Raw genomic sequence first — 19,289 nt, 5'->3', positions numbered from 1 at the left:
TAAGTTGAGCACAAACACACTCTGCTTTACCTCCTTGGCTCTGTCATGGAGAATTGGAAGAGTTTGCCCACCAGCAAGTCTACCTTCCCTAATAGCAACTTCACACTTTGTGAGAAACAAAATTGTCACATAGATACTGGGCTCCTTCAGATGATGGATTTAAACTGCTGTTTACCCACTGAGAATGTGAGCTGAGCCAATCTGCTCTTTTTTGCCTTTCCTCCTTACTTTGTGTGCTGCTAGACATATTGATTTGTAAACCATGGTTTCACAGCTCACAGAAAGCCAGGAACTGTAGTTCATTTCTGGATTACAAGCCAAGGTGTGAAACCAAATTCAAACTGTGGTTTCATACCCCCGGCTTGTACACATGTAAATCACAATTTTCAGTGTAAAATTGTGAAGTTGAATCCCAGTTTAAACTGTCATGTTTCTATTAGTCACCATATTATTGAACCTTTGGGCATTTCTGGGAGTAAAATTTCTTGGCACTCTTCCCTGTTCTGCAAATCGCTTTACTGTTGCCAACCTCTGAAACGCCTGTAACCTGCTTCTCCCTAATTGAGCTAGAAACTGCAATTGTAGAATTCTAGTCACCAATTAAGAGTTTTGAGTTTTACGCTTGGGATCTGTAGGTCAGCTTAGTATCCAAATGGCTTTTTACAGATATCTGCTTATGCCTACATTCCCAAAGCCCAAGCCAGCTGACGAAAAAGGGGTTCCCACAAAGGCATATGAAGTACAATTGCACCCTCTGGAGCCATACTCTTTGTGGCTTTTTTAAATATATACAAGTCTCAAAAGCTCATGTAGTATAATAGGCAAAGCTGCCAGTATATTTGAAGTATGTGTACAAAGTCCATCTACTCTGATGCTCCACTAATTCACATTGTTTTTCAAAATGTTTTGTGGTGCTGTCACAAACAAGCATGCCCTCCTGAGACAAACTTCTTTCCTCCCCCCCCCCCCAAAAAGACAGCCCGCTGGGTAGGCTACAGCTAATCTAGGGCACAGCCTGTTGGATTCTTCATTCTGACCTGAGCTCTAGATCACACAGCCTTCCGATTTACATCTGAAAAAGGAATTCCATGACTTCCTGGTATCACCAAAGAATAGCCCTCCAAAACCTAGCTCATACCTGACCACTAGTAGAGTTTGCTCACCTGACCTGGGAGTGGAAAATTTGGACAGGACTTAACTTAAAACTAGCCTATCAGAGCTTGGGGGCAGGGCCAGTCTTCCTAAGTGGTACAGTATAAGGGAGAGTGGAGTGGTCTCAGTTTAAATCAGGTCCCCCACAGCTGCTATTTGTTCCAGAGTGAAACTGCCACCGGTGCATATAGCAGCTTTCTTCCCAGGATAAATAGCAGCCTTGGAGGACTCCTATGTAAATTGGGGTCACTGCAAGTGTTGGGGGGTTAAAGCCCCCTCTACCCCTGCTGGAATCCCAAACCTTATTTGCCCCTCTCACCAGCCGCTATTTAACCCATTTCTGCCCAGCCCACAGCTGTGCACATTTGATCCCTGTTGTATATATGCAACACTGGGCAGAAATTTCTTAAGAAAAACTGAACACGCAACAGAGAATGAAGTGATGGGCCTTGATGGAGCTTGACCCCCCCCCTCCCCAAAGAGGACATTTCCTCCCTTGCAAAATACTAAAATGTGATGTGGTTGTAGCAATGGAAAAGACCAATGGGAAACACTCAAAAGTCACAGATTCTATTTATGCAGGAAAGCCTACTCTGCATTCAAAAGTTGAAGAGCTTGAGAGGCTTTTTTTTTTTTACTGTCTAATCTTCAGCTTAGCATTCTCATCTTAAAACCCAGGGCATTCTTTTTTCTGCAGCTTAAGAGACTTGAAATATTCTTTGACATGCAAGATGCTCTGTCTCCTAACAAAGCATATCTGTGATTTTAAGACTGCTCTAAATGAACGCGCAATACTTAGAGAAGGTTGCCCTGGCATCCCCAAAGGGGGCCAATGAACCCAATTATAAATTGGACAGTTACAACCAGTTTGTAGATGCTGTTTATACATCCCTAACTTTCTTTACACTAAGATGTATGTGAGAAGTGGTGCCATGGGCCCCCTCCTCAATAATCATGCTTCAGTAGAAAAACGGGGATGACTAGCATCTGTTGCATGGGCAGGGGATCATGAGGGGATCAGGAGCCCTTGGGACTGCCGTGCAGATTTCAAAATGGACCTCCAGCAAAAGAAGTTGCTGATCAGGGCCACGTTTAATAGACATGCTGCACTTTTCTGCTTAGCATTTCTGCAGTTCCCAATGGAAGACTTGGAGTCTGTTCTTAACCATCGATTTCAATAAGCGTCCAAGCAAATATTCCAAACGGGGGACAATATTCACAGCACAATTCTATACCTGTGACCACAGTGGTCCAAGCATTAGTGAATTCAAGACTGGACTACTGTAATGCACTGTATGTGGAGCTACCCTCAAGAACAGTTCAGAAGCTTCAATCAGTGCAGAATGCAGCAGCCCAGGTGTTAAATGGTTTGACTCTGCTGAACTACTGCATCAGCAGCCCATTTGTTTCCAGTCCCAATTCAAGATGCTGGTATTGACCTTTAAGCCATTTCTGCCCAACACTGCATACACACAACAGGGACCAAAGGTGTATACCTGTGGGCTACACAGAAATGGGTTAAGGCCCTTAATGATTTGGGCCCAGGTTGTCTGAGGGACCACCTCCTTCCATACATTCCAGTCCGCCCTCTTGGGGCATCTGAAGGGGCTCTCCTTCAAGTGCTGATTCTTTTCCAAGCAAAAGCAGTGATGGCTCAGGGGTGAGCCTTCTTTGTAGGAGCACAACTATGGAATTCCCTTCCAGGTTTACTCCCTGGAAGGCTACGCCCTCCCTCACAGCTTTTTGGCAAGGGTTCAAAACATACTGTTTCATCCAGTATTTGGTTGATAGGTGGCTGTTTGCTGTCTGCACCTCTGTATTGGTGCTGTGGCTTGACTGCTTCCCTGGACTATTTTGTTCCCCCCCTCCCAATGACTTAACATATGCAGAGTTTTTCTTTGTTTTTACTGTTTTAGTGTTCAGCTGTTAAAATTAATGTTTTAATGACTTGTTTTGATGGGGTTCCCCCCCTTAATTGTTGTGATGCATTGCACATTTTATTATGGAGCCACCTTAGACATTTGCATTTGGCATGGGAAAGGCAGGATAAAAATTTAACAAATAAGTGCTAGTCACTTTGAGGTAAGTCCACTTAGGGTCCAATCCTATCCAACTTACAAGTGCTGATGCACTCCTGAGGTAAGGGAACACATGTTCCTTTACTCTGAGGAGGCCTCCATGACTGCTTCCCCACTGCAGCTCATGCTCCATTGGCAAGGCTGCATCAGTGCTGGAAAGTTGAACAGAATTGCTTCCCCAAGTTTAAATAGGATTTATTCCCAGGTAAGGACTGTGGTCACAGTAAAAAAAAGTTGAGAGATGGTAGGCAGTTAATATGTCATTTCATGCATTGGTGAAGCTGCAAAAATGGTTTACATGACGCAAGCTAGCATCATTTTGGAAAGAGTTTGGGAATTGCTGCCATGGTTTCCCCTAAAACTTATTCATCACATCAGCCCACCCCTCTTTCCAAAGTACTTCTTAAGGTTGTTGTGAGAATATAAGTGGTGGGGTACTTTGGAAGAAGGGTGTGCTGATATTGTGATGAATAAGTATTTTTAAAATCCTGATTTTGCTTTTTAAGTTTCTAGTCCCTGTGACTGCACTTAAAATTTAGGTGAAACCATGGCAGCAATTCCAGAGACAAATGAAAAGAATTCTAGGCTTAAGTTCTCCTACCCAGGAACACAACATCAATATCAAAATTGTAAGACTGATTTAATGAACATTATATTTTGATAGGCATCTCAACTGCCCCAGTCCTCAGAAGTTTACTTGGTGGGAAGAGCCTTGTACTGCTCTCTCCATCAGGCCAGGAATTGTTTCCAGAAAATGATACACCACATAGCCCAAACTTTTTTGGAGGTCGCAAAGCCTCAGTTGAGGTGTTGCGTAACCTTTCAAAGCCTGTGCAGGAGAAGGCTTGCATCCAAGCCAATTAATGGTACTGCCTTATCAAAACCAAGTTCTTGATATAATCCTGCAACGCCTCTTCTCGATGTCTTGCCCCATGGCTCCTAAGGACAGCCCTGCTCAGTCTTACAGGGTTGCTCTGAAGACACAAGTTATAAAGGTGCATGGGCAGGTCCTGGGAGGGGGGGCGCAATTGGTGGTGGGTTCTCAGAATCATACTTTATTTGGGGTCATGGCCCAAAAAAGGTTGAAGACCATTGCGCTATGCAATGCGTTACATCACATGTAGCCAAGCCTCTGCAATGGAGAAGCCATTTGTGATATAATGTTATGAAAATGCACTGCCTAGACAAACAGCTAGCACTCACATGGATGGCAAAAAACACACTATAGCAAATCAATTTAAACAAAGTTTCTTTGCTCTAGTGATTTAAAAACTGCCTTGCCGACCTTTGTGATGCAAGATAAAAGTCATTAAGATAATCCATCAGTCATCCTCCAAGCACTTAGAAAGGCACTTCACTCAGCCCCTCCCTTCACCAGTACAAAGTGATCACCTTTCTTTCATGTGCTCAGGGGGGAGGGAGGGGCCACCTGGAGAGAGAAGGATTGTCAGCCAGCTGCCCTCCCCCTCATTAAGGAGGCTATTGTTAAAGGACTGTTCAGTTTTTTAAACTGATTTTAAAGGGATGCATTTTTCCCCTTCTCCAGGGATCAGCACATTCCTTCTCATTTGCAAGGGCCATTTGTGTTGAGTCAAATCAGTGTATAAAAAAATTAGTGTATAACAAGGCTGGACCTGTTTCTGCAGTTAAGAACAACATTGTGATGGACCATAGCATTGTATTAGTATAACACTTTCCACCAAGCACATTGTTTTAAAACCATTACAGCAGGATACCAACTCTGAAGCCTGATAATTCAAAACTTAACTCCTACTTCTGTACCAGTTGCCTTTTCTCTCACAGAACGAGGCATCCTATTTGGAAAGCTGTTCAGAGAACCCCATTAAAAAATGTTAAGTACTGTTATCTATATCATTTTGATATAAGGAAGAACTTAAGCAATCAAGGGAGACTCCAACAATCATCTAAAATAAAGCTATAAAGTTAAAACATCTGCTAAACATGTCAGCTCAGATTACTAGCTAAACACATGAAAGTTAGAAGCTATAAATTAAAAAGTAATAAAGGGATTTGCCTTTTTCCATAAGTCACCGTAACAACAACAAAGTAGTTTGGTTTTCAAGCGCTGGCACTTGAATCCACAGCCCAATCCTGAGCAGGCCAGAGTGCAGACTGCTGCTGCACCAAAATGGCAGCCACGGCATCCAACAGGCCCCGGGGAGTTACCATCATCTCAGGGGAAGGAAACTTTAATCTCCTTCCCCAGTGTAAGGAAATAGCCCTGCGATGGGGCTACTCGATTCTGCACCAGCTATCAAGCAGGCACAGAGTCACGGAGTTCATTGTCAAGCCAAGAGGGTTGATGCAGGGCTCTGGATGCGGTGAAGCCAAGCTCCACCTGTCCGACCCTGCTGCCTCCTTCCCTCGCCATGGAGTGCTTCCTCGCCTCCTCCCCCCACTCACCTCTCCATCACCAGGCGGTCCAGGCAACCGCCGAGCCCAGTCTCCCACTGGCACTGGCCCAGTGCAAGCTTGTGCTGGGCTAACTCTGTTCTGGGCTGGTGCTAAGCCCTGCAAACATGCCTTACAACATGTTTGACAGTGCATGCCAGCAGTAAGCTGGCAGGCAGAGCTCAGGGTTGGGCTCTTAAGCCGCAGGACCCTCAAACATCAGGTTATTTTTTGTGTCTACTTTTTCCATTCACCAGGGTAGAAATAAGTACTGCACAAGTTATACACATTTAAATCAGACATAGTTGTACCCAGTTCAAGCTGGTAACTGACCATGTGACATATCAAACCAGTTGAAATTGTGTTCCCTATCCCAAGGTACTACATCTTTTGGGCATATTTCTCACACACTCCTTAAACACCAATTCATTCTCCACCTGAGGAAATTTCACTCACAGTACCAAGGAGCTAGGGACTTTCCATGACCATAGCAGGGTTTCAACCAATCATCAAAATCTTGACTGTTCATGGATCCATTAACCATGAATCATGCAAAGTTGTCCATGTCCCACTTTTTGTGAGGAGCTCCTCCAGCACCTTCTCTAAAAGGAAAGGCAAAGGCATTGTGGACTTAAAGAAGTTTAGAAGAGAGCCATGGCAGAGCTATATACAAAGAAACATTTTACTCCCTCAATACTAGAACCAGAGGTCATTCAATTAAACTGTTTGGCAAGAGATTAGGCTAACAGTTTTCAACCTTTTTCATGGCACACTGACAAGGCACTACAATTGTCAAGACACACCATCAGTGTTTTGACAACTGACAACACTGCTCTGCTGGGGGCTCACATCCCCCCCAATGTCCACACTACTGTGACCCTGCTCCAAACTCCTGAGGCACACCCATGGACCACTCACAGCACACCAATGACTCAGTGGCTGAAAAACTGCTGCAGAAACAGACAAAATAACGATCGCAACCCACTTCCGATTTGTGATCACAAATCCGGAAGTGGGACACGATTGTTATTTTGACTGTCTCCACATGTTGGGGAGCTCTGCTAAGGCTGGCACAGGGCTCCCTGCATGCCTGGGAGGCTGCTGCAGGCTGTGGTAAGTCTCAGCAAGCCCCTGCGCCCCTCCAAAGCGATCCTGTCCTGGATCCTGGACAAAGCGATCCATATTCCCCACAAGGACTCGAGCAGGGCTCGAATTCTCTGGGAGTTTGAGAACCGCTGGTCATAAGAGGATGAGCATGCTTAATCCATTGTGTGGATGGAATCTAAAGGCTACGGTTGGCCCACCTCAGTGCTTGTATGCAGCCACACATATTACAAGCAGGCATATGTTTTGTTTTCCCAACTCAGGTCAAAAACACCTGCCTCCCCTCAAGCTACCTAGTAAGCCACGCAGTGTCCAGCATAAAGGGCCATGCTGCCAGTATATCATGAATGTGAAGGCCGAGATGAACTCTTAAATGCGTATCATGGATACAATTTTTATACCACTTTAACACAGCAGATGCTCAGCTACAGTTGGTAGACATCTTGCACTGTCCGCAACATTCCGCTTCTCAAGTTGCTAACTCCAAATGTGAAAAATGTGATTCAGTCCTTGCAATATCTTGATGCAGATTAACTTAGAAACCACACAAAGTAAAAAAAGTTAAAATTTTAAAAACCAGTAATGAATCAGGCTTTTTTGCTTGACTCCTATCCCCAGGCTTGAGGAAGGAGGGGTGGCACAAAATTGAAACGGTATAATCAAACTGTTCTGTCTCTGGCCCTCCCCACACCTCCCCACCCAAAAATAAAATAAAATCAGGGACTCCAAGGAGTCAAACAGGTTAGATCAATGTTTCTCAAACTGTGGGTCAGGACCCACTAGGTGGGTTGCAAGTCAATTTCAGGTGGGTCCCCATTCATTTCAATCTTTAGCGTTTGTCCCACATGGTGGCGGGATCCGCTATTTTGGAGTTGCCATTTCTCTTGGTTGCAGGCTTGGTCAGGGTGTAGGAGGGTGATTTTCATGTTGTCGTGCAGCATGTCAAGCCAGTCTCCATTCATTTATTTCAATGTGTGTTTATTTTTAATATATTAGGCTTGATGCTACAATGGTATGTGACTGCGTTTGGTAAAATATTACAGATCTAAACTTTTAACAGGTTACTATGTATATGCTTTTAATAATAGTCAATGGAGCTTACTCCCAAGTAATTGTGGATAGGATTGCAGACTTGGGATGTTTGGTGGGGAATATTTTTTTGTAAACAGATCAGCAACTGATGAGGACTGTTGTATCTTAGAATTTATTTAAGACTTATTCTTACTTTAAACTTTGATTTTATTTTTTCAATTGGGGTATTAAAATTTTCCCACTTGATGTCACTTTTGGCCATGACCTCACTTCCAGTGGGTCCCAACAGATAGCTCTTCTAAAAGGTGGGTCCTGGTGCTAAAAAGTTTGAGAACCACTGGGTTAGATTATACTTAAATGTATATCAAACACACAAATGGCCCTCAGGTTGCATGCTCCTCACCCAGGTTAAAAATGTAGCAGCAGGGTAGGCGAAGCAATTACAAAGCTCCTCCACTTGAAGAATGTCCAATCCCCTTCCCAAAAAAACTGCACATTTGTAGATTGTGACAAAGCTTATAATCACTTTGCTAGATACACAATATGTGTGCCTACTAGCTTTGTGGCGTTTTAAGGTTATATTCCATTTGCTTTCAGGTTTTAACCTAAACTTCAGATCCCAGAGTGGAGCTATAACAGTAATGCAATCTGGACACTCTTTGCTATATTTAGACCTGTGAAATAACTTATTCACTGAATAACTGAAAATTTAGACTGTGAAACAGTAAAGAAACTTCATCTAGAAGGAATTTCTGCCCCGTGGTAACAATCCATCCGACCCCCGCAGCTTCCCTTACCACTGTACCATTTGCTGTCCCCTCCAACCCCACAAAAAAAAAGTCACAACTAAAGATCGGGGAACCCTCCAGAGCAGAATCCAGAGCTGCAGGATCTGCGCCCCAGGTGATCAAGAGTGCTCGCTGCTCCTGCATGGGAAGCTCTGGATTCTAGATTGAATGTCTGACATCTTCAGTTAGGATAGAGAAAAATTCCTATCTGAACCCTGATAATACACAACTACAGCCCAACTCAACATAAGACCATTCTCGTTATTTCTAGGTTTGTGCCCTTTACCTGAACACAATTTTCAAGAACTAAATCCCGCTAAGTGCTGACTGGCAAGCATCTAAAACTAATTATCCTTTGGTTAAACTGCAAGTATAACTTTCATATTTATCCTGTTTCTACCAGCTCTGCAAATAATAATTCACATGACATTACACTAGCAACATGATCAAGATCGCAGGCACAAGCAAATCAAACACCACCATTGCCAAATTCTCCAAACAGAGCAAGCTGCTGAAATGACTCATTCCTGTTGGTTAAGTGCAAGAATCTCCATATTTTTTCAAAACATATACCTATGTCATCATTAGACTGGGTGGCTCAAAGTTACCACTAATTACATAATTTTGAAGCATTCCAGTTTCAATAAGGCTGATCAGGAAAAAAGACACAGTACCTATACAGTTAATAGACAAGCTGAAAAAGAATTTATATATATATATATATAGTATTGGTATTGGCAACCTTCAGTCTCGAAAGACTATGGTATCGCGCTCTGAAAGGTGGTTCTGGCACAGCGTCTAGTGTGGCTGAAAAGGCCACTCCGGGAGTGACAATCCCTTCCACACCGGGAGCAAGTGCAGTCTGTCCCTGGTCTGTCTCCCTGGCTATGGGCCTTCCTTCTTTGCCTCTTAGCCTCAAACTGTTGGCAGAGTGTCTCTTCAAACTGGGAAAGGCCACGCTGCACAGCCTGCCTCCAAGCGGGCCGCTCAGAGGCCAGGGTTTCCCACTTGTTGAGGTCCATCCCTAAGGCCTTCAGATCCCTCTTGCAGATGTCCTTGTATCGCAGCTGTGGTCTACCTGTAGGGCGCTTTCCTTGCACGAGTTCTCCATAGAGGAGATCCTTTGGGATCCGGCCATCATCCATTCTCACGACATGACCAAGCCAACGCAGGTGTCTCTGTTTCAGCAGTGAATACATGCTAGGGATTCCAGCACGTTCCAGGACTGTGTTGTTTGGAACTTTGTCCTGCCAGGTGATGCCGAGGATGCGTCGGAGGCAGCGCATGTGGAATGCGTTCAGTTTCCTCTCCTGTTGTGAGCGAAGAGTCCATGACTCACTGCAGTACAGAAGTGTACTCAGGACGCAAGCTCTGTAGACCTGGATCTTGGTATGTTCCATCAGCTTCTTGTTGGACCAGACTCTCTTTGTGAGTCTGGAAAACGTGGTAGCTGCTTTACCGATGCGCTTGTTTAGCTCGGTATCGAGAGAATGAGTGTCGGAGATCGTTGAGCCAAGGTACACAAAGTCATGGACAACCTCCAGTTCATGCTCAGAGATTGTAATGCAGGGAGGTGAGTCCACATCTTAAATAATAGACCACAAACCTACACACTTCAACTGGTATAATTACTTTGAGAGTTTTTGCACCTGGAACCCCACTCCCACAAGTCCTTCTGATTGCATGGCATCCTTCAGATTGCGTAGAGTGGCTGCAAGGACCACTGTGGGGTAAACCGCTCCCTTCTGCGCACTACAACATCTCTGGAAGAGTGGCACTCAGAAAAGTGGTACTTGCAGAACTAGTTTTAAAGGCCTGGTCAGGGTAGATCCCCACCCCCAGCTATCTCAGGTATTGCATCAACTGGCCTACTGCAAAAACCTTCCATTGCAATTTAAGTGATTGGAGTGGCACCCTGGAGATTCTGCAATCATGGGAACTGTAGTGAAGTGTGTCCATTTAGCACTCGTTCAAATAATATCCCTGCGAACTGGGTAAAGAGGCACTTTTTCCAACTAGTGTTCCTTTTATAATTAGTAGTGGGGAGAGTAACGGACCTTTTCACCCTGACACAGTGTCTTTTCTAGTGACTGTTTGCTAGTGTTCTTCTGCATCCTTAGATGCATCTTTAGATTGTGAGCTCTTCTGGGACAGGGAGCCAATTAGTTTCTTTTTCCTTGTAAACCACTTTGTGAACTTTATTTCGTTGAAAAGCAGTATATAAATATTCATAACAATTATCTGCCTGTCTCCGCTACAGTGAGGCGGGTTCATCTGAAGCATGTGTAAACCAGCCTTAAGACTGCAATTCAAAACCCATTTGGGAGCGATTCTCACAGGTATGCACATCACTTGATCCCGCAACATTTGATTCCTCAAAATCGGATGGCTCTTTGTTGCATGTGTGAATTCTCTCCGCAGAATCTGTGACTGAGCTGGCAATGGAGGTTATGGAAGTTCTGTCTCTGGTGAAACATTCCTGTCATCGCTTTATGTAACAGTCAACAAGTGATGGGTACACACATGTGAACCATTCTGTACTTGGAAGCAAGTCCCACAGAGATTAACATGACCACTAGAGTGCAGGCCACTTAGAAATGCCCTCTGAGTGGCAACTGTGGCACACCAGCTATTTTGTGAACACTGGCTTGCCACACATTTAAATGTCTATCATACCATTTGACTCCATGCTGCGGGCAAATATTTTGCCCTCCTCAAGAAGAAGATGCAGCAAGAGATGTCCCATGAAGAAGGCCAGTCTGCAATGCAAACCAAAACATCTAGATGGACTCAACACATACAACAGCCACTGGGACACCCCATGTTCAGAAAATAGAGATAACAGTTCACAGTGGTGCTTTGAACAAGAGAGTTAGCGATGATGAGACAGAGGTGATGGGAAATGGCAAAACCTAAATCAGTAGCAAGTATGGTATACAGGAAGCTCAAAGCCACATTTAAGATTTCATATAGGGTAATTAAATCCTCTTCTGGATCAGGGCTCACAACTGGTGACGAACCAATAATGCGCAAGTCAGAGAAATGCCACAGTTTGGGTCCAAAAAAGGCATAAGAAAAGTAAAACTCATCCCATTTATAAACTTATTTTGGAAAGTGCTGCACCACACAATTTATGTAAAATCAATACTGCACAGAATACTGTACTGGGATGAAAGGTTACATTCTCTTATCAATCTTTTGGGGGGCGGAAAGATGCACATAAACTGCAACCACAGCTACAAAGTTTATTTTAAAGATATTGCAACTCTTCAGTACCCAAAAAGAACAGTAACTCCCTCAGCACCAGAGTATCCCAAAAGCACATCATTTCACAAAACCCTACATCAACAAATGAAATAAAGCCTAAGCAAGTGTTAAATATATTCATTATTATATAAGCAAGTGTTAAATATATTCATTATTATATATGCACTTAGTTCCATTAATCCCCAATTATCCTTTCTTTACATGTCCAATACACACACAACTAAATATAGACTGTAAGGTCCTTGGAGCAGGGACCTGTAAAAAAGTTACACTATAAAGCTGCACATACACAGGTGGTGCTAATGTAAACAGAAACAGTAATGGAACTGTCATCCCAGAATCAGCATGTGATTTTTCAATCTGGCATCCCTTTTCCTGTAACAATCACATGCATGCACACCTTTATTCTTTTAATTGAAATCCAGGTCTCTTATTTTGGACCTATCTGTATTCTAAGGAGCACCTTAACAATAACAGCCTCTATTTCACAAAGCAACGCAACACACTTAAAATATTTGATCGAGGGCCTTTTATAAGCATCCAGCCCTGGAGAACTGGAAGCAGACTGGGTGAAAGCAAAGAAAGGCAGGTGCCATATGTTGAGATTATAGACTGACTGCAGTCTTTTACCTCCTATCCAGAAGCAACTGGCAGGGCAAGTGGGCTTGAGTTTGGAGGCAAAGGAAAATGAATTAAATCAAAATCTAACCTGAATAATGGATAACTGAGGCAAATCAATCCAGAATCTGTTCTTCGTTGCATATCTCTTCCCACCCTGATCAAAAACTCAAAACCTATTTTGGGGGGAGGGGAAGGAAACATGGGTGCATGCATCCTCCCACTTCCCACCTCCATGAACCAAAGGATGGATTACCCGATTGGCAACCAGCTAGATCAACACATTGGATGAGAAACTCCCAAGCCAGTGCCACAGTCTGCAAGACATCCTTTTAGGCTGGCAAATCCGACTGGGCTCTTTCTGCTTCCAAGAATCCTCCATTTGGCTGGGAAAGATGACTGCAGCAAATGGGGAATAAATTATGCAATTTGACCGACAAAGTGCAAGAGAGAGAAAGTAAAGAGCTGGATGTTAGCACTTTCCCTTTCAATGCACATTTGCTACTTTCGCCTGTCACCCCTTTCTCTTTGCACTCTCGGAAAGGCATCTTCCCTTACTCATCGCCTGAAATTCCTACAAGTGGCTTCCCAGTGAGTGCATTCTGCAGCACTGCACAGCACAGAATCCGAATTGCCCACTACCACCACCACCCTGGAGTTCTGAACTGGATTATGCCAGGGTCTGCACTTGTCATGCACTCATCAGGGTGCATTACACCTCCTCAGGAGTTCAACACACAGGCAATTGACTCCCCCTCCCAACACAGCATGGCCACACTGCTTCCTAAAAGTTTGATCTGCAATCCCCACTTCATTCCCCCACCCATGTCAAGTACTCTCCTTTCCAAGCTGTCATTTATTTAAAAATGAGACAAAATTCTCTCTGCAATTTAATTTACTTTTTCCTCTCTGCTAATTTAATTTAAACAATCCTGACTCAATTCCTCAAATCTAAAAAGTCAGTCACTTTGTAAGCCAGGATGAGATCACCCAAGGCTTCCTTGCATAACTTTTGCAAATCTAGTCCCCAAAAACTACACTCAGTGCTTACAGCGAAAAGGGGGGGGGAGAGAAGAGGTCTGTGGAAAATGAGCTCAGCATTGGCACCAGAACAATACTTTTCCCATGGAAACAGAGGCATATATTTAATTCCTAGTAACTCCACTCAAGTTTCACCTTCCATTCCTTCCCATAGACTTTTTTCCTTTGGTACAAAGTTTGATTTAAATTTGCACTGGAAATTCCCTGCATTTGCATCAGCCTCTTGCAAACATTTAAACAAAAAAAATTGCACGGCAGCTCATGCATCAGCTCTGCAAAACCCTTTATCTGTCCTGACTGTGCAAAAGGCAAAAAAAAAAAGAGCTCAGTAATCCCAGCAGAAGAATGCAAATAACGTCAATGCACAGCTGAACTGCAAGCCCTGCCTTACAGGAACTGTGTGTGTGTGCGCGCCTGCTAGTGTATGCCTGCAAAAAAAAAAAAAGGCACATACTAAACAGGAAATGCAACTGGGAGCTGTTCAAAGCCTCAAACTTCAAAATGCAATTGCATCCCCAGCACTGCGTGCATGCAATTCCCCAATGCATGCACGACTTTTGCATATGTGCAAGGAACCCCAGTCGGAGGGAGCCTTACCTCTCTGCTGAGACATTTTCTCCCCTCTGCTTTGATGGGGGAGGGGAGCACAAAAGACTTTGCCTTCTCTCTTCAGCAGCTAGTTTTGCAACAAAGATGCAAACTGCAAGCGCTCAATCTTCATGCAACTGGAGTTGCCCTCACTTCCCACAGCAGATCTCCTTGCAGAGGAAAGCTCTGCAATTGCACACCTTGCAAAACAGATTGCAAAGTGGGGTTTTTTTATTTTTTTTCCAACCCTTCTTGCAATGGTAAGGAAAGCTCTGCTGCACCTACATGATGGGCCAGGACTGGCAGCTAAAAGCTCCAAACTTGGATCTGAGTGTCTTAGTGCGCAGGCGCCCTTTCCACGACCAGCGCGTTGATTTCTGGGCAATGTAGTTCTTTCGAATACTTTCCCAAGCGTTCCTTTAAGGGGACCCTGTGGTGGTGATGCTGGTGGGGGTTGCAGACTGCAAGATGCACAGAGTCTGTTTAGAGGCCCCCCCTCCCCTCCTAAAAAAATCATTCATTCCACCTTTATTGACATAAAAAATCCATCAAGTAAACAAAATTAAAACATTCAAGGTTGCAACCAGTCAAAAAAAATCAATCATAGATCTTGCTAAAAATAAGAAATTAAGACTGCAGCTCACAAGCTTCTCCCTGCAAATCAAGGGCACAGCTGATATGTAACCACGTTGGAAGACCTCAGTCACTCTGTTTGCTGTTTCATAACCACCTATGAAAGGATTACAAAATGGGCTTTCATCTATGCAGTCTGGCACACTGCCTCAAACACTTGTCCAACACCCCCAGGAAGCTCACAGGCAGAGGAGGCAGGTGATACCTGTCCCCCTTCCCCCCTCTCGTTTGTCCCCAGCTCCTCTGATGAGCCACAGGACTGTAAATTGCCACTGAGCATGGATGCTGCACCTTTAGTTCACATGGCTAGAAGCCACTGCACTGCGGCTTAAAAGATTTGCCTTAAGTTTGGATTTAAAACAAAGCAGTTGCAATAATACAAAATACAGTTAACACTGTATGTATGAAGCCGTTTTGTCAGATTTCCAGTCCAAGCTTCACCTAGAGAACCTATGCCCACTTTAAGCTTATTAGCTCCCCAGCAATGGCCCTAACTCTGCACTGCAGCGTTGCTGGGCCCCACCGCCAGATAGCTTGCCTGTTCAACCTGCAGAGGTCCTCCTTCCTTCCCTCTCCCATCAGCAGCCTCTCCAGCCACCCGCGCAACACCTCAGCAGGTCTTGGGTCTGGCAGCCACACACCAGTCTCTATTCTAGCAGTCCTCAGAAGTCCATTTGCCCATCTGTCTAGCAATCAGTTAGTCCATTGGTCAGTCAGCAGGTCCAGTAGTCCATCAGCCAATCCATTAGTTTCATTCTCTTGCCTTCTTTCCTCCAAGCTTTCCTCCTACTACTCACACCCATTTTCCTTCTTGAGGGCCTTTTTGTCTCCAAGAGGTAGAAGCTATGCAGCACCTCACTGCAGTCTAAGGCCCTGGTGTTAACCCCATGCTTGCCTGCCAGAGCAAGAGACCACTGCTGACACCCTATCTCTTCGAAGGATCTTGTGCATTTCCATTACAGAAGACCCGCAATGCAACACAAGCAGTAGTAGGAGGCTCAGCTTGGTGGGCAGAGCTCCATGCTTGAAAAAGCCCCCACTTCCCCTGTCTGCCCAGAGCCTCTTACTGCTGTTCTTTGCAGAGTGTCTGGGCTCCCAATTCAGAAGTAACTGGTGATGACATTATTTCGAGTTACTTCTGGTGGTACTTCCAATAGGTGAACCATTCAAAATGGTATGGTGGGGAGCATACATTGAGAAACATCTGCACTGTAGCAATCCTTCATTCCCTTTGATGGTGCACCCCATGCCTCAAAAAAAAAAAAAAAAAAAGAGTCCTGAATGCCATAGAAAATGCTGCCAGGCCTCAGACACTCACAGAACTGCGTTTTTCCTTTTTTTGAAATTTTATTCTTTTATTTTGCAAACTACAGCACACATCTGTTTACAATTGGGCACCCCACCACCTTTGGAATATCACTCATTTATAAATAATTCATATTTCCTTTTCTCTCTTTTACTCCTATCATCCATCCTAATTCACATATCGCCCCAAAAATAATGAATCCCTATTTGGGTATTTCCCTTTTCCTTTTCCAAATACATGTCTAACAAATATATCCCAAATATCCTTAAAATAATTTTCAAAATCCTTTTCTTCAATTTCATCTCATTCGTTAATTTATCATTCATTGCACTATCCCACATTTCCCCACACCAATCCTCCTACCTAAACTTAAACGTAAACTTTCCAGTGTGCATGGCCTGGGCCTATAGCAGTGCCATGCCTCGTGTTCTTAGAGAACATGAAAGGAAACCTTGGTGAAAAAAAAATGATGAAAAAGGGCACTTTGCCCAAACAGCTTACTGGGTTCAGAATATACATATGGAAAGGGAACTTTGCTAGTTGGTCTCCTCAGAATTCACATTACAGGTACTCTGCCCCACCTAACTGGAAGTCTGTTGGTCCCCCTACCACTTGACCCAAACCACATCATTCATGTCATAGATGGGTCAACCCTACTGAGAAGCCCTGTGTGTTTGTTGCATTTATAATCCCTTTTCAAGCCATGATGAAATTGCCAAACAGGTAATCACCAGGAATTGATAGGATACCTGCAGAATTACTAAAAAGAGTGCCAGTCAACATCACTGCCCTGTGTTAAGGGATGATCTATTCTACATGCAAATGGCCTTGGGACTGGAAAAAGTCTGTTTTTGTTCCATTCGTAATGAAAGGTGATGACAGATTGCTCCAGTTACCGCACAACTGCACTGATTTCTCATGCAAGCAAGATTCTATTAAAGATTATTCAACAGTGGTTACAGAACATCATTGATCAGGAGTTATCTGATGTACAAGCTGGTTTTACAAAGGAAGTGGCGCTCAGGGTCATATCACCAATATAAGATGGATTATGGAAAAGGAATATGAATATCATGTAGCCTGTGAATATCAAGTGGATCTATATATGTGTTTTATCAATTACAGTAAAGCTTTTGACTGTGTAGAATGCAATAAGCTGTGAGCAGTTCTGCATGCCTAGAGTCATGCATGACTTGCTCATCAGATCATTGTACCAGACAGAAACAGTGAGAACACTTATGGTGACACAGATTGGTTCAGGATCAGCAACAGAGTTAGGGCCCAATCCTATCTAACTTTCTAGCTCTGATACAACCATGCTATGGCATGTGCTGCATCCTGCAGTAGGGTCACAAACTACTCCTCACAAATGACTCCTCAGGGTAGGAAAACATTTGTTCCCTTACATTGGGGCTGTATTGTGGCTGCATCCATGCTGGAAAGTTGGACAGGACTGGACCCTTAAACAGGGATGTATTTTATCTCCATTTCTGTTCAATATGCTAAACTGATCATGCGTAAATTAGTTCTGGAGCTGCATGATATTGGAGTGGGGATTGGTGGAACAACCATAAACAATTTGAAGTACACAGATGATACAATGTTATTGGCTTTAAATAAGGAAGACCTGGAAACAATGATCTGGAACAACAAGAGTGAAAAGAAATGGGATTGAACTATAACATCAGGAAAACAAAGATAACAGCAGTAGGTGGACAAGTGATGATTAAAATCTACAATGAGGAGATTCAGGGCCCAGTCCTATTCAACTTCCCAGCTCCGGTGCAATTGCAATGCAGCTGCGAGATAAGGGAACAAACCCTGTCCATACCTTGAGGAAGCCTCTGTGACTGCCTCCCCACCACAGGATGCAGTATACACCCCGTTGGCATGGCTGCACCGGTACTGGAAAATTGGATAGGATTGGGCTCCGAGTCAGTCCAGGATTTTATCTTTCTTGGATCAAAAATTGTTCCTGATGGCAATTCAAACACCAGAAATAAAATGTAGGATAGTTTTAGGCCACACTGCAACAGTTAACATGAAGAAGATCTAGAAAAGCAAAGATATCACCCTAATTACAAAAGGCAGAGTGAGAGCAGTGTTTCTCAAACTGTGGGTCAGGACCCACTAGGTGTCACAGTGGATGAAGTGGGTCACAGTGGTAAAACATTTGAGCCTAGATTATGTTATAACATCACTGCCCCTGTGCTTCATTGGCAGCAAAGGTTTTGCTTGGAAGACAGCCCCTGAAAATACTGTACTTACACTGTATCAAGGCAGCAGGATAGTGAAAGGCTTACTAGGCTAAAAAAAATGCTTTCACCTTGATAGACATTTATTCTGGAAGACAATATGCTTAACCATAACTGAATTAACAAAAAGTTAAAATTGGCTGTGATAGAGAAAACAATTTCCTTTAATTTCCTGACCAAGGTCTTCGAAGATGTGTTGAGTTCTGTCTGGAAAACTGCTGTTAAAATGTTCACCAAAATTAAAAGCATAGTTAATAATAAATCCTGTCCCATTCCTTTTAAAGAAGATACATTGGCCTTGCAAATAAAATTTTGATTAAGACAGTTTGTTTGAAGGGATGAATTGGGGGAAAAAGTACATATACGCCCCCCCCCACACACACACACACACACACTCACTGAGCCTGAAACATTCACTTGATGCAGTGTGTAATTGCACTTTTCTTTCAATTAAGATCAGTTCACCTGTTTTTGTTGCTGGCACAGTAAATTTAAAATGAACAAGTGTTTTGGAATTTTAAAAGTACATGTTTTTCTAATGATATAATAGAACAGTGTTTCCCAAACTGTGGGTTGGGACCCACCAGTGGGTCATTATTCGTGGGTCATAAAGCTTATTATTCGTGGATCATAAAGCTGAAACTAACAAGCTGAAAACTGGCAAAGAAAATGCACTGAGCCCCATGGAAAGTGAAACCAAGAGCGCAATCCTAATGCACCTTCAGGCTGGTGCAAGTCCCTTGGGCTGGTCCAGAGGTGTTGTAAAAGTGCCATAAGGCACTTCTGCACCACTGTGGGAAGAGGAAGGCCAGTGCACATCTGTGCGCCATCCTCCAAAGGCCAAATCAGGCCCCACTGTGCCAGTTCAGGCGTGAGTTCATGCCAGCCAAGTCAGGCCAGCAGGGGGGTTTGGCGAGGGCAGGAGGAGGGCAGAATGGGGGCATTTCGGGGCAGGGCAAGCAGCAGGCAGACCTGAGGGCAGCTCTGGACCAGGTAGGGGGTGAATCCAGAATCC

General features: G+C 43.8%; 1 protein-coding gene across 1 annotated transcript in view; it reads right to left on the bottom strand.

Moving 5' to 3' along the window:
- The window catches only part of MAP2K6 (mitogen-activated protein kinase kinase 6), an 88,636-nt gene extending 74,269 nt beyond the window's left edge, over nucleotides 1-14,367 (bottom strand). The window contains exon 1 of the mRNA XM_066615058.1: nucleotides 14,090-14,367. Coding sequence (XP_066471155.1) covers nucleotides 14,090-14,105 — 16 coding nt within the window. The 5' untranslated portion in view covers nucleotides 14,106-14,367. The remainder of the gene's footprint in view (nucleotides 1-14,089) is intronic.
- Between the last annotated feature and the right edge of the window lie 4,922 nt (nucleotides 14,368-19,289).

The sequence above is a fragment of the Tiliqua scincoides genome, chromosome 2 (genome assembly GCF_035046505.1).
Source record: "Tiliqua scincoides isolate rTilSci1 chromosome 2, rTilSci1.hap2, whole genome shotgun sequence".
Taxonomy (NCBI): Eukaryota; Metazoa; Chordata; class Lepidosauria; order Squamata; family Scincidae; genus Tiliqua; species Tiliqua scincoides.
Note: the sequence above shows the minus strand (reverse complement) of the source record. Positions and strands in the feature narration are given on the sequence as shown.